A 13,183-nucleotide genomic window follows, 5' to 3' on the forward strand; every position below is an offset into this window, starting at 1 on the left:
GCCGAGCCTGACAGACACTAAACCCCTAATAAGATGGCTTTGTCCATTCCACAAGGATTCCCTGGTCCTGTACTGCGTTCAAGTGGCCAGAGTTGCTCACCCAGGGTAATAGCCGAAGTGTGGCCGGGAGACCCCTGCTCACTCCCTGCCTTCCTCATCCCGCACTTGTCCTGCTCCCGCCTCTGGTATTAATCCTGTGTTTTATTTTCTGCAGCTTATGATGCTTTGACAATTTGGGGTCCTTGCTAATCCCGGAGACTGCCGCTCCCAGGGCTAACTCACCCCTAGAGAGAGTGGAAGACTCCCTTCCATTTGCAAGTCAACCAACGTAGAGCCCACACCCGCACCCAACTCCCTCAGCCACTGTTCCTTGCCCTAAGTCACCCCAGGGCCGGGTACAAAATGACGAGCGACACCCCGACAGCCCAGAGCCCACCAAGATCATCCAGACCAGCCAATCCTAAACTTGCTCAAACTTGCCTTGCCCCCCTTCGTCCCTCCTCCTCTGACCATCCAGGTGCTTCCCCACGTGGCAAGACCCCTCCTCTTGTCACTCACCCCATGCCCTCTGAGCAGTGACTCCCCACTTCCCTCCCCTGGCGGGGGCAGGGAACCCCTCCAGTTGCCTGCAGCACTCTCAGACTCCCCATGTGGGGAGGGGGTGGGGCCAGGCCGAAACCCCACAAACCAAGCTCTGCCACTAGGGCTAAGTTTCCTGCTCCTGAGACTTTCCAAAGGTGCAATCGAGCTTATGCTGACTGTTTTGCTCAGTTTGGTTGGTGCTTCTCTGGGAGGGACAGGCCCCTGGAGGTCCCTTCTCTGCCGTTTTTGCTGGTATCCCTTTACCATGGGCTTTGTTTTTTTCTTTTATCTTTTTATTGATTTAGTTATCTGATCTGATTGCAAGAATTTCCCCACGGCTTCAATCTTTGAGAAAAAGCAGTCCGAGGTCACAGTCCATTCTGGCCTAGGGACAATACGAACGGCCCTGCCCAAGGTGGGGTATTCAGGAGGATTCCAGTGTTTGGCCACAGAAACTCAGGCTGTGATTAAATCCTCTCCGAAAACTTCAGACGCCTTTCTGGGGTCGTTTCTCAAAATGAAATCACCTGTCTTGCTGGGTGGTCCCACCACATTACCCACAGGTGCAGGGAGAACTCTGCCCCAAATGCTGACTTTAAATCAATTCTCTGATTTGACAGGTTTCATATAAAAGCTTGCAGTTCTTTTTATTTTCCACATTTGAGTTCAGAGGTGGGACATTTATAAATTTACAGGCCATTTATTTGTAGACTACAATCTACCATTGACCCATTTTTTTCCGACTGGGTTGTTCACTGTTTTCTTCTTGATTTCTAAGAGCTTTTGACATATTGAAGCAACTCACTCTTTGCTAAAATACTTTTATGTAAATACAAATATTCTATGTTTTTCCTAGATTGTTTGCCCTTCATTTGTGTTTATCATATTCTATGAGATTTTTAGTATTTTTAAGTCAAAACCACCAGTCTTTCATTTGTAGCCTTTTCCATTGCTTTAATTACCAGAAAATCTTTCCCCATTCAGAGATCAGATGAATATTTACATATATTCCCCCCCACAGTTCTTGTACATAGAGGTTCTGACTCAGGGCCGTCTCTTCTGGTGCAGCAATCGCCCCCAGAATTCACGGTTTTACTGACTATGGCTTTGGACCACGTTTTTGTTTGATTTAGTACAGTAAGTCCCACTCAAGATTTTCCTTTTTCATAGCATTCTTGATTCATTCTTGCCCATTTTTGTTTCCAAAAGAGCTTTAAACTCACTCTGTTTACTTCAAGGTTAAAAAAGAAAACCCAGTCCTGCTGGGCTCAGAACCAGGTTCACTCACAGCGCCACACCCTCCTGTGGGTCTGCGCCCCTCAGCGCCCATTTCCGAGTTCACCGAAACCTTCACTGTCCCACATCCTGCTCTGAACATTGACTCGCCAAGGGGAAGGACACACGCTCACTCACACACACCTGCACAGAACACGTACGACACCCCCCCACTCACACATCACAAACACACTGCAACTCACACCCCCACACACACACCCATACATCACACACTCACCCCTGACTCACACCTCCCACACCCCACTCACACCTCACATTAACACACCCACACACACACCTTACACTCACACACACTCCATACCACACTCACATACATACCACCAACATACCCCCACCCCCACACTCACACTCCCCCCACGCACACCCCACCCCATGCCCACACCAACCAGGACACAGCCAGCTGCAGCGCTTCCCCCGCTGGTGTGACCACCACAAGGGTCTGAGCACAGACAGGACAGCAGCCCCAACCCCGACACAGAAGGACGGCATCCCTCTCTCGGCCTCCAGCAGGAAAGCACAGGCCCGCTGGGTCCGGACAGGCTGATCTGCAGCACGGGATCTTCTCTGCCGCCATTCTCCCCGAACCTGCCCAGGGCGCTCCCTGCCAGCCTCACCCAGGGCCCTGACACGCTCGGGGTCTGACACTTGCGGGGGGCCGCACGCTGCTGGGCCCCGGCCGCGCCCCCACTCTCCGGGGAGGAGCGTCTGGCCAGCCGCGAACTCCCTGAGCACCAGCCCCGTCTCTGGGGCTTCGAGACACCTCAGCGCCGGCACTGTCAAGGCCGAGAGGTCCGGAGGGGAGGCGCCGCACACGCACGTGGCAGCAGCTCAGGCTTCCAGACCCGGCCCGGCCACACCGGCCACCGGTCCCTGCCGTCGAGACACAGCGGGCAACGGGCAGGTACCGCTCCTCACAGACCCGCCCTGCCGGGGACCGGGCATACTCACTCTTCCCACTCTCCGGCAGGCCAAGGAGACGCTGGCGCTGGAAGGGGGCTCATCCGGATCTTCCTGCGGGAGATGACTTGAGCCCGGGGAGAAGAGCGAGCCGCCGTCCTCCCTCAGCTCCTGCCCACGCTCCATTTCTGCCTCTGGGGCCGGCATTGCCTCAGGATTGTTGTTCTCAGAATCTACAAAGGTACGTGCACATGGGTCAGGTCTCAAGGAAAAGTAAGGGAAGTCACGGAGGAAAATCCTCCCAGGACACTGGCCAGATCAGCCCTCTCCCCCATCATGCACTTTCCCTGGGTACAATGTCTGCTCTTGGGTGGGCATGAGGGACCCAGGATCCTGGCCCCAGCCCCAAGGACGGGGCCGAACCCCCAAAACAGCACGTGCAGTCTGAGCGTCTAGCTCTTTCTGATGTCAGCAGGGGCAGAGTGGCCTGGCCCCGACTGTCTCCAAAACAGAACGTGCCACTCCCCTCCCTGCCCAGAGTGCTTCTTCCTCTCTTCTGAGGGACAGGTGCCCCATTCGCAGCCCCTCTCCCAGGTGCCCACCCCTTCTCCTGAGTTCAGGGTGACATATACATCTCCCTTCCCTTGTCTTTGCAATCTCTCATTGTGTGGAAATTAAATTTGATTTTCTCCTGTCAATCTGTCACGTGTCAATTTAATTCTTAGACCAGCCAGAAGCATTTTGAAGGGCAGAGAAAAATTCTTCCTCCCCAACAAGCTGACGGCCAAAGAACCAAAGCAACAAGGATATCATCGCACACACCAGCCCAGGGCCACTCTCCTTTGATGATAAACTGTGAGCATTTTGGCCAGTCTCTCTTCCACCTGCCTCTACATGGGGCGGGCCCTGATTAGCCTGACCCATGAGAACCTGGCATTTCTCCTGCCCCAGTGATTGGCAGGAAGTGCGGACGGCCTCCAGGTCTGGTTACTGGGGTTTCAGACACATTGATTTCCTCCCACGGTCAGAAAAACAGATGCCAGGCACCGGAACTGGTGAGCCAGCTTGCCTCTGTGAATACAGCCAGCCTAAGGACAAAGCAGGGGACCAGAGAAAGATGCAGAGACCGAGGAGCTCAGGACAGAGAGAGAGCCCCACGGAAATCCAAATCCCTGGATCTGGAGTGGAGTGTGTGGCCAGTGCATTCCTCCAGCTGATGAAGGAGGGAGCTGGGGTTCTGGTCCTCTCCAACATAAACAGCCCCAAAGACTATGAAAAGCAGTAAGAATTTTTCTAAAAAATGAGCTTCCCAAAAGGAAAACAAGAGGCAGTTCAATGAAAAAGAAATACAAGTAACCTCTTAACCCTCAAAAATATCCTTGGCTCCCTACTGATCAAGGAAGTGAGAAAGAAATCTGTGAGATACCACGTCTAACCCATCCACTTGGCACTGATTAGCAAGATCGATAGCACCCAGTGCTACAGAGAATATGGGTGGTCAAGAAACCTCGAAACCCCTAGGTCAGAGGGGCCAGAAGCCCTATGCATTGTAAACACACCAGGCTGTCCTCCAGATAGACTGGTTCCGGGGGCAAGATCTACCCCGCCATGTGCCCTACGGCAAAACAATGGAACAAGGTAAGTGCCTAGTGATGTGGCAAACAAAGGCAGAAGAAAAATTATTAATTTTCCTTACTACTTACAGCCCATTGACAAGGCCTTGAAACAGGCAGAGTGACATTCCTCTAGGGACTCAGCTGCCTCGATGTGGACACTTTGCTAAGGGCAAAAGGCAATCTTAGCCCGACCCTCCAGGATCCTGTAAGTCTACTTTACCATATAAAAATTCCTTTGGAGGCGCCTGAGTGGCTCATTGGTTAAGCATCCAATTCTTGATTTTGGCTCAGGTCATGATCTCAGGGTTGTGAGATCAAGCCCCACATTGGGCTCTGTGCTGAGTGTGGAGCTTGCTTAAGCTTCTCTCTCCTTGGGCGCCTGGGTGGCTCAGTTGGTTAAGCGACTGCCTTCGGCTCAGGTCAAGATCCTGGAGTCCTGGGATCGAGTCCCGCATCGGGCTCCCTGCTCAGCAGGGAGTCTGCTTCTCCCTCTGACCCTCCCCCTCTCATGCTCTATCTCATTCTCTCTCTCAAATAAATAATTAAAAAAAAAAAAAAAGATTCTCTCTCCCTTTCCCCCCGCCCCTTCCCTCTCTCCTTCTCTAAAATACATACACACATACATACATAAATGAAATCTTCATAAATAAAAAATAAATAAAAATTCCTTTGGATACTCCCTTTATCTCTACCCCCCAAGATCCATGTTGGTAATCATCCCCCAGGCATGTGGCCCACTGACAGACATTTGAAGGGTCTCATGACTCAGGTTTTATTAGACAGTAGTAAATGACCTTTTCCCAACAATAGCTAGCCCCTCAAGGTCCTGGAAACCTTGCTTCCGAAATTACTTAGGGACTTTCGCTCTCCCTAACGATGAGGGAGCAGAAGGCTTGCTGAGGACAGCACAGAAGCTGGTGTCCTACCCGCCCCCCCTGCCCCCCCCCCCCATGTGGCATGGGTGACGTTCCTCATGCACTCCTGGCTGCCCTAAAGGAAAAACAAACAGTTAACGATAGAGATCACAGCCTTGCAGGACAGGAGTCTCCCTCAGTTTACTTACAAAAGCCTTAGCAATAGCTTCCAGAAGGAAATGTAAATAAAACTGAATTTCTTCTAAACCTAGAGCCCATTGACAAGTACGTGTGATAGGAGGAATGTAACATCCCTCCAGGAAACTCCCAACTGTCTTCATGTTAGTGCCTCATTAGAGGGGAAAACAGCCTTGGCTTGACAATAACCAGGCCTCCAGTACCCGGAGAGTCTTTAGCATACGACAGTCCTTCTGAACACCCCCTTTGTCCTCACCTCCCCAACTCCCGAGTATATAATCAGCCACCCCTCACAACTCAGGGACAGCAGCTCTTTCCGCCCACGGGTCCTGTCCCCGTGCTTTAATAAAATCATCTTTTTGCACCAGAGACATCTTAAGAATTCTTTCTTGGTTGTCGGCCCCAGACCTCACTTACATTCAAAAACTACATCACTAACCCCCTCCCAACTTGAAAGTATATAATGGGCCACTCCTCATGACCCCAGTGCAACTCTCTGTCCACGGGTCCTGTCCCCGTGCTTTAGTAAAAATTTTTTTTAAAGATTTTTATTTATTTGAGAGAGAGCGAGAAATGAGAGCGAGAGAGAGAGCATGAGAGTGGGGAGGGTCAGAGGGAGAAGCAGAGTCCCTGCTGAGCAGGGAGCCCGATGTGGGACTCGATCCCGGGACTCCAGGATCATGACCTGAGCCGAAGGCAGACGCTTAACCAATTGAGCCACCCAGGTGCCCCTCTGTGCTTTAATAAAACCACCTTTTTGTACCAAAGACGTCTCAAGAATTCTCCCTTGGCTGTCGGCTCTGGACCCTACCCCACCGAACCTCACCTATGTCCTAAAGCTACATTAGCATGACCCCACCAGCTTACAGAAACACGTGTGCGCACGCACGTTCCCACACAGAGGAAATATCCAGAAGGGGACACATCAAATACTTAATGGTGTTGTGTTAGCTGGGAATGCGAAGGGCTGGGGCTGGGGGAAGGTCAGGGGCTTTGTGGTTTTTATGCTCTCCTATAACGTGATTCATGATGTGAGGAACAAAGGCAAAAGAAATGTAGATAAAATTAAATTTCCTTATAACCTGCAGCCTACTGACAAATACTTGGGACAGGCAGAGTATAATATTCCTCCAAGAATTCCCAATCTTCATGTTAATGCCTTGCTAGAGGAAAGACAACCTTAGCTTAACAATAGCCAGGGCTCCAGGATCCTGTGAGTCTTTAAGATAGGAAAATCCTTTTGGAAACTTTGCACTGTCTTTACCTCCCCCAACTCCAAAGTATATAATCAATAGCTCCTCACAATCCAGGGGCAGCTCTTCCTGCCCACGGATCCTGTCCCTGTGTTATAATAAAACCACCCTTTTTTGCACCAAAAACGTTTCAAGAATTCTTTCTTGACCGTTCGCTCCTGAACCCCACTTCAAATCACATCAATTCACACCAGCATGTGATATTTCTATGATCATCAAAATAAAAAGGAATGTAGCTGGATTCAGGAAGAGCAAACCTTCCTTGGCACTTAGTAGGCACTCTGCATGTTAACCCACTAAGTACTCACAGCTACCCAATGGGGGAGGTGCTTTTCCTAGCACCTTACTGTTTGGTAGACACAAATATGGAAGAACAATGGGGGAGCAGGGTTTGAACCCAGGCATTGGACTGCCTCCCATGGTTTCACAGAAGCCACGACAGGCCCTGGGGACAGCTGTTGGGGCCATGGTCCTTGCCCACAGGACATTTTGGCTGAATCAGAGCAAATTCCTGTCCCCCACCCCTGAAGCATGCAGGCATGCTGGGAGGCATGATCTCCCCTGCGTTGCTCCTGCAAACAGGCATTCCTGCAGGCAAACAAACCTAGGGGTATCCAGAGAGCCAACTGGGTCTGAGCGCCTTCAGATCCCAAAATCAGGTCACTGGCTGATTAGTACAGGAATGAGGGAAGAAGGCAGAGGCCTCACCAGCAACCCCAAATCATTGCTACAACAAAATGTCACACAAAATTAGCTCAACCTAAACCAGTCAGCCACGCTGACTCCGACACCCAGGCTTCCTTCCAATGAGGGCCCCAGAAGCAGGCCTGGGTCTGCAGCGCATGCGCCCTTGGGACGGCCACCAGCTAGCCAGGGGGGGCCCAGCCATCCGGGCCTAGCCCTCAGCTGGAAAACACGGGCTGCAGCCTTCCCTGTCCTGAAGGCTGAAGCAAGTAGGCACGCTTCCCACTCTCTCACGAGGTCCATAGGGGAGTCACATTCCCAGAGTCAGAAAGAGGATGGTGGGTACCAGCGGCTGTGGGAGGCGTTAGTGTTTACTGGGGACAGACTTTCAGTTTGGGAAGATGAGAATGTTCTGGAGGGGGAGGTGGGGATGGGGCACAGCAGTGACAACGTGCTTCGTGCCACTGAACAGTTACATGCCGTTAAAACCGAACATTTCAAGTTATAAATGTTTCACCACAATTAAAATAATAAAACCCAGCGCACTGAAAACACAACCCTCCAGGTCCACCTGGCCCCCACCACCACCTAAGTGCGAGCACAAACCCACAGCCTGTGCAGGTGGCCATGGAGACGAGGTGCCCACACCAGCCCCACAGGCACGAACGGGCAGGATGGCTCCATCCCTGACTGGTGACCCTCTGCTGCCTCCTCAAACCCCCCTGGGGCCACCCCCATCTGTACCTGTCCTGCCTCTGAGCTCCCCCAGTGGCCCCCAGCCCTGCCCGGGATGCCTATAGGGTCTCAGGCTCTCATCTTTTTCCCATTATAAAAACATCAAGGACACTGGGAAATAGCGGAAAATAAAAAGTGAATATCATCTCCTGATAATAAACTTCTAACACGCCAGGTCAAGTCCCACTGAGTCCCCTGGGGCACCTGACCCTCTCCCCTGGCCCTACCCTCCACCATCGGACTGGCCCTACATGACCCGGGCAAAGTTGGCCACCCTCTGCCCAGGATGGGCTGGGACTCTCCACACACTCCCCTTCCACGCCTTTATCCACGTGGCCCCCCCCACCCCCCCAAGACCCAGTCATCCAGTGATGGGGGGAGCCAAGGCAAAAAGAAATGGAAGATAAAACTAAATTTCCTTGACAAATGCTTGAGGCAGGCAGAGGATGAAGTTCCTCCAGGAACTCCCAAGGGTTGTCATGTTAATGTCTTGCCAGAGCCAAAAACTACCTTAGCTCAACAATGGCCAGGCCTCCCGGATCCTGTAAGTCTTCTTTAACATAAGAAAACCCTTTAAGGGGGGGCGCCTGGGGGGCTCAGTCGTTAAGCGTCTGCCTTCGGCTCAGGTCATGATCCCAGGGTCCAGGGATCGAGCCCCGCATCGGGCTCCCTGCTCTGCGGGAAGCCTGCTTCTCCCTCTCCCACTCCCCCTGCTTGTGTTCCCTCTCTCGCTGTGTCTCTATCTGTCAAAAAATAAATAAAAAATCTTAAAAAAAAAAAAGAAAACCCTTTGGGAAATCTCCTTTGTCTCTACCCATCCCAACTTAAAAGTATATAATCAATCGCTCCTCACGACCCCAGCGCAGCTCTTTCTGCCCGCGGGTCCTGTCCCTGTGCTTTAATAGAACCACCATTTTTGCACCAAAAACGTCTTCAGAGTTCTTTCCTGACCATTCGCTCTCTGGGCCCCCAGACCCCGGCCCTGCCCACCACCCCAGAGCCCCTGGTCTGGCGTGCCCCCAAGCCCCGGCCCGGCAGCCCTGGGAGGGCCTGACAGGAAGAAGACTCTCCGGGGCAGCTCCAGCCAAGCCCCGGCAGCTTGGTTTCACTTTGCATTCCTGTAAACAGAGGCACAGCCCGGTGTGAGGGAGGGGCGAGGCGGCGGAGGGGCGGGCAGGCAGGAAGCACCGTGCCGGGCGGGGGCGCTGGGGGAGATCGCCATCGCTCCTGAGACTCCGGCCCTCGTGGATCCCGTGGAGTCCCACCCCGGGAGCCCCGCCAGAGGGACCAGGACCGGCCCCGCTCCCGCCAGCCGCAGGGGAGGGCCCCCACGTGAGAAGCCAGCGCCCCGGCCGCTCTCCAGGCCTTTGCCAGCCTCTCGGAGGCAGGGGTGGGGACGCTTGGGACCTGACCCGCCCTCCCTACCTGCTGGGATGGGCAGCGCCGTGGACGGTGACCCCCGGGCTACTGTGAGGACGGGGAGACTTCATGGCATCCTGTAAAAATGCCACACGCCCAGGCTCCCACACAGACCTTCCTTTGCCGGTTCTGTTGGCAAGCGCCTGGGCTGCCCCCTGCAGCGCGCTGAGACCCCCTTGCAGAAAACCGGAGCAGGGCAGAGGCACTGCGCTCCCCTGGAGGCCCCTGGGAGGAGCAGGCGTTCTCCCAAAGAGGTGGATCTCCAGGAGGCATCAGGCACTGGACCCAGACTCCAGGAAAGCCCATCGGGGTCCTCGGCCTATCCATCCGGGATCCCCCTGCTTTACCTGGTCACAGTAATTCATTTCCACCCTGGAGGCCCACACTCAACCTCTGCCCCACACTCACGCTGCCTCACCCCTGGCCCCTGACCCCCACTACAGGCAGGGCCAGCAGGGGCTGGAGCTGCTTATCCACGCAGCCCAGGTGGTGGCACTTCAGAGCAGACAGAGGGGGCCGCCAGCAGCCCCCCTTCCCTCCCTTCCCTTGGAGGCTGCAAGACCATGGCTTCCCCCGAGGGCACAAGCCCTGCAGAGCCGCTGGCCTGGGTTCAAATCCTGTCTCTGCCAATTGCTGGCCGTGGGACTGCACACAGGTTACTTAACCTCTTTGTGCCTCACCCTTGGCATCCGTAAAATGGGAATTTATGATAGCTCCCCCCTCAATACTTAGCACAGCACCAGGCTCTCACCAACTGGTCTGATTTGGGGTTTTTACTCTCTGGGGTCCCAAAGACCCCCCTCACAAGGTCTCCCACTCAGGATGTTGTAGTGACCAGGGTGTGGAGCCCTAGCAGGTGGAAAATTCCACCTGGACACCAGGAGCTCAGCTATGCCCTGGTTCCATATCCAGACAGCAAGGAATCAATGAGGACAGCGGACACCAAGCCAACTCAAGCACGACTGCGAGAGTCAAGTCCCTCGTGTTCCAAAGGAAAAGACAGACTCCCCAGATCTGACTCCAGCCAGAGCTCCTCCCTAAAGGGGCAGCAGCAAAAGAAAATCAAACAAAAATTGACAACAAAAGCAGTCGCCTCTTCGTACGTCTTACAGTCAGTCCAATAAAAACATCTCTGACATGAGCACTTTGTACGCAGACGGCAAAAACGAGTGAGTAACGAACCAGTGACTCCCCTTCGCACCTAACACACAGTGCACCCTTGATCACCCAAGGTCGGCAAGCAAGAAGGGCTGGTACGGACAGCATTTACTGACTCCCGTACAAACACACACAACCTGTATTTAGAAAACACACATGATCTTCTAGAGGACTTTCTTTGATTGGTCCAGAAATTATTACTCAAGCACCTACTGTGTGCCAGGGACTTGGAGTAAAGCAGCCAACAAGAGAGCAAAGGTCTTGTCTGGAGCCACACACTGCCGTGGGCCAATGCCAGAAGGACACACAGCCTGGTAAAGTGCGGGCGGTGGCGGGGTGGGGGGGCAGGTGTAGTTCTCAATGGGGTAGACAGAGTGAACCTCCAGAGGAGAATGTGGAGGAGCAAAGACAGGTGAGGGGGTAATGTGCTGCCCTCAGAGGAAAGGTATATTCCAAGCTGAGGGAACAGGCAGTGCAAAGGTCCTGTGGTCCAAGAACACCTAGGAAAGGAAGGAAGGCAGCCTGTGGCCCTGGACACCAAGAGAGTTAAGGACTGACCTGAGCCGGCTGGTGGGGGGGCCACCTGACATGATTCCCCTTTCAGGGCACTGACCTGCCACCGGGAAGGGTCCCATCCAGGCTGTGGGGACCCCGCACCCCATCACAGCACCTGGGACACCACTTCCACACAGCATCCTCTGAAATCCACTAAGATTCCTCAGCTCAGCCTGACATTTCCCAGTCCCGAGAAGGAGGAGAACCCTCAAGTTCTCTCCAAGAAATGAAATTGAAAATTTTGTTTTTGTTTTTAATTTGTCAGGGAGAGAGAGAGAGAGCACAAGCAGGGGGAGTGGCAGGCACAGAGAGAAGCAGGCTCCCTGCTGAGCAGGGAGCCTGATGCGAGGCTCGATCCCAGGACCCCGACCCCGGGATCATGATCTGAGCTGAAGGCAGCTGCTTAACCGACTGAGCCACCCAGGTGCCCCTGAAAGTTTTTAAAAAGCAACAAAAGCTTCCAGCAAAGGACCAGATGAAAGTGTCCTTCTAACAAAAGCGCTTCTAGTAAGAGTTCCTCCAGCCATAGAAGACCTCATACTACCCGACTGAGCTGCCTGCTGGCCACGGTTTCCATTTCAGCGAAGGGAAGTGGGACTGGGCTGCTGCCTACCCCACCGCCCCCATTCAGCCCTTACCGGCTACGGGGGCTGCAGGAAGCAGCCTCTGTCCACACTGGCTGCAGAACTTGGGGGCTTCATCTTTGGAGACATGCCCACACGAAAGACACTCCATTCCTCCAGGGATGGGTCTTCTCCAGGCGGGAACGCTCCTGCAGATCTGGAAGAAAAAGGAAGGGTCCCCAGGCAGCTGACTATATACTGAGCCACCTGTCACGTGACCACAGCCCTGCTTCAGTTTCATTTTCTGGGAAAGTGAAGTAACAGCGCCCAGAAGGTCCTCCAGCTCAATCGAAACCTAGCACTAGCACTTCCCCACCTGCAGCACTCATAGCCCTGGCCCCCCGACCAAGTAACCGCCCCACCCCCAGCTCTGACCGGCAGGGGGGGGCATCTCCCCCTTCCCCTCCCCCTCCCCCACCAGGGGCTCCAGCACCCTATTCCCTTTCTGCTCCCCCAGCCAGGCTTGCCCCTCCTGGGCTCTCCGTCACTCAGTGAGTCGAAAACTGTCCCCCCTGGCTGAGACTGGGGGCTGGGACAACTGAGAACTAGGTGGGGGCGGAGGGGGGGTTGTTCCAGGCAGAGACACAGCCCGTGTCTGGCCTGTGCGCCGGGGCCACTGGACAAGGGGCACAGAGACAGAAGCACCTGCTCACAGGTGACACGGGGACTAGGCGAGGCAGACGGCACTGCAGAGATGCCGGAGCGGACCCGAGGGACCCGCCTGCGCCGGCAGCCCAGAGCTAACGGGGCTAGTGGTCGGGACTCCTAACAACGGGCTAACGGGCTGCGTCCTGCCTGCTTCCAGCCAGCTGCCCGCCCCTGCCTCGCCCTGACTTGGCTCACTGTCCACCAGACAGTGAGCTCTCAGGGGCAGGGCAGAGCTACGCTGGTGTGTGCCCCGTTGCCCGGCTCAACCCGACACCGCCAAGCCCCGGCCCCCACCTCGCCCCTCACCACCACATGACCAGGGAAGTGACCACCGTCCTGGTCTGGGCTTTCGCTCTGTGACTCTCAGTGACTCCCCACGGCCCAGGCCTCTACCCCTAATTGCCCTCCTCCGCAAGGCTCTGCTTCCCACCCACCAAGAAAGTCACAAGAGGGCTCGGAAATCCTCCGTGAAGTGTCCCATTGTTTCTCGCCCCCACCAGGGGCCTCAGGCCATAAACGAGAACCCAAGAGAACACGCACAACACTCTACCCAGTCGCTTCCGGACTTCGGAACGGTGCCAACTCAAAGCCCATCCTCCCAACCGCCACCAAACCAAGCCGACCAGCGGGGGCGGGGGCGGGGGTGGGGACAGGGGGCGGGGCGG

General features: G+C 54.5%; 1 protein-coding gene across 5 annotated transcripts in view; it reads right to left on the reverse strand.

Moving 5' to 3' along the window:
• Positions 1 to 13,078, reverse strand: part of RNF213 (ring finger protein 213) — a 103,129-nt gene extending 90,051 nt beyond the window's left edge. For 3 of the 5 annotated variants that reach the window (XM_035025832.1, XM_035025833.1, XM_035025831.1), the window contains exons 1-2: positions 11,886 to 12,054; positions 2,827 to 3,008 (exon numbers count right to left, since the gene is read on the reverse strand). In XM_035025832.1, coding sequence (XP_034881723.1) covers positions 2,827 to 3,008; positions 11,886 to 11,982 — 279 coding nt within the window. In that variant the 5' untranslated portion in view covers positions 11,983 to 12,054. Of the gene's footprint in view, positions 1 to 2,826; positions 3,009 to 11,885; positions 12,060 to 13,058 lie in introns of those variants that run through there. The other 2 variants (XM_035025834.1, XR_004683020.1) reach the window with 2 other exon arrangements.
• Positions 13,079 to 13,183: the final 105 nt, after the last annotated feature.

Source organism: Mirounga leonina, unplaced genomic scaffold (assembly GCF_011800145.1).
Source record: "Mirounga leonina isolate KUSES-001 unplaced genomic scaffold, KU_Mleo_1.0 Mir_197, whole genome shotgun sequence".
In the NCBI taxonomy this organism is placed as follows: domain Eukaryota; kingdom Metazoa; phylum Chordata; class Mammalia; order Carnivora; family Phocidae; genus Mirounga; species Mirounga leonina.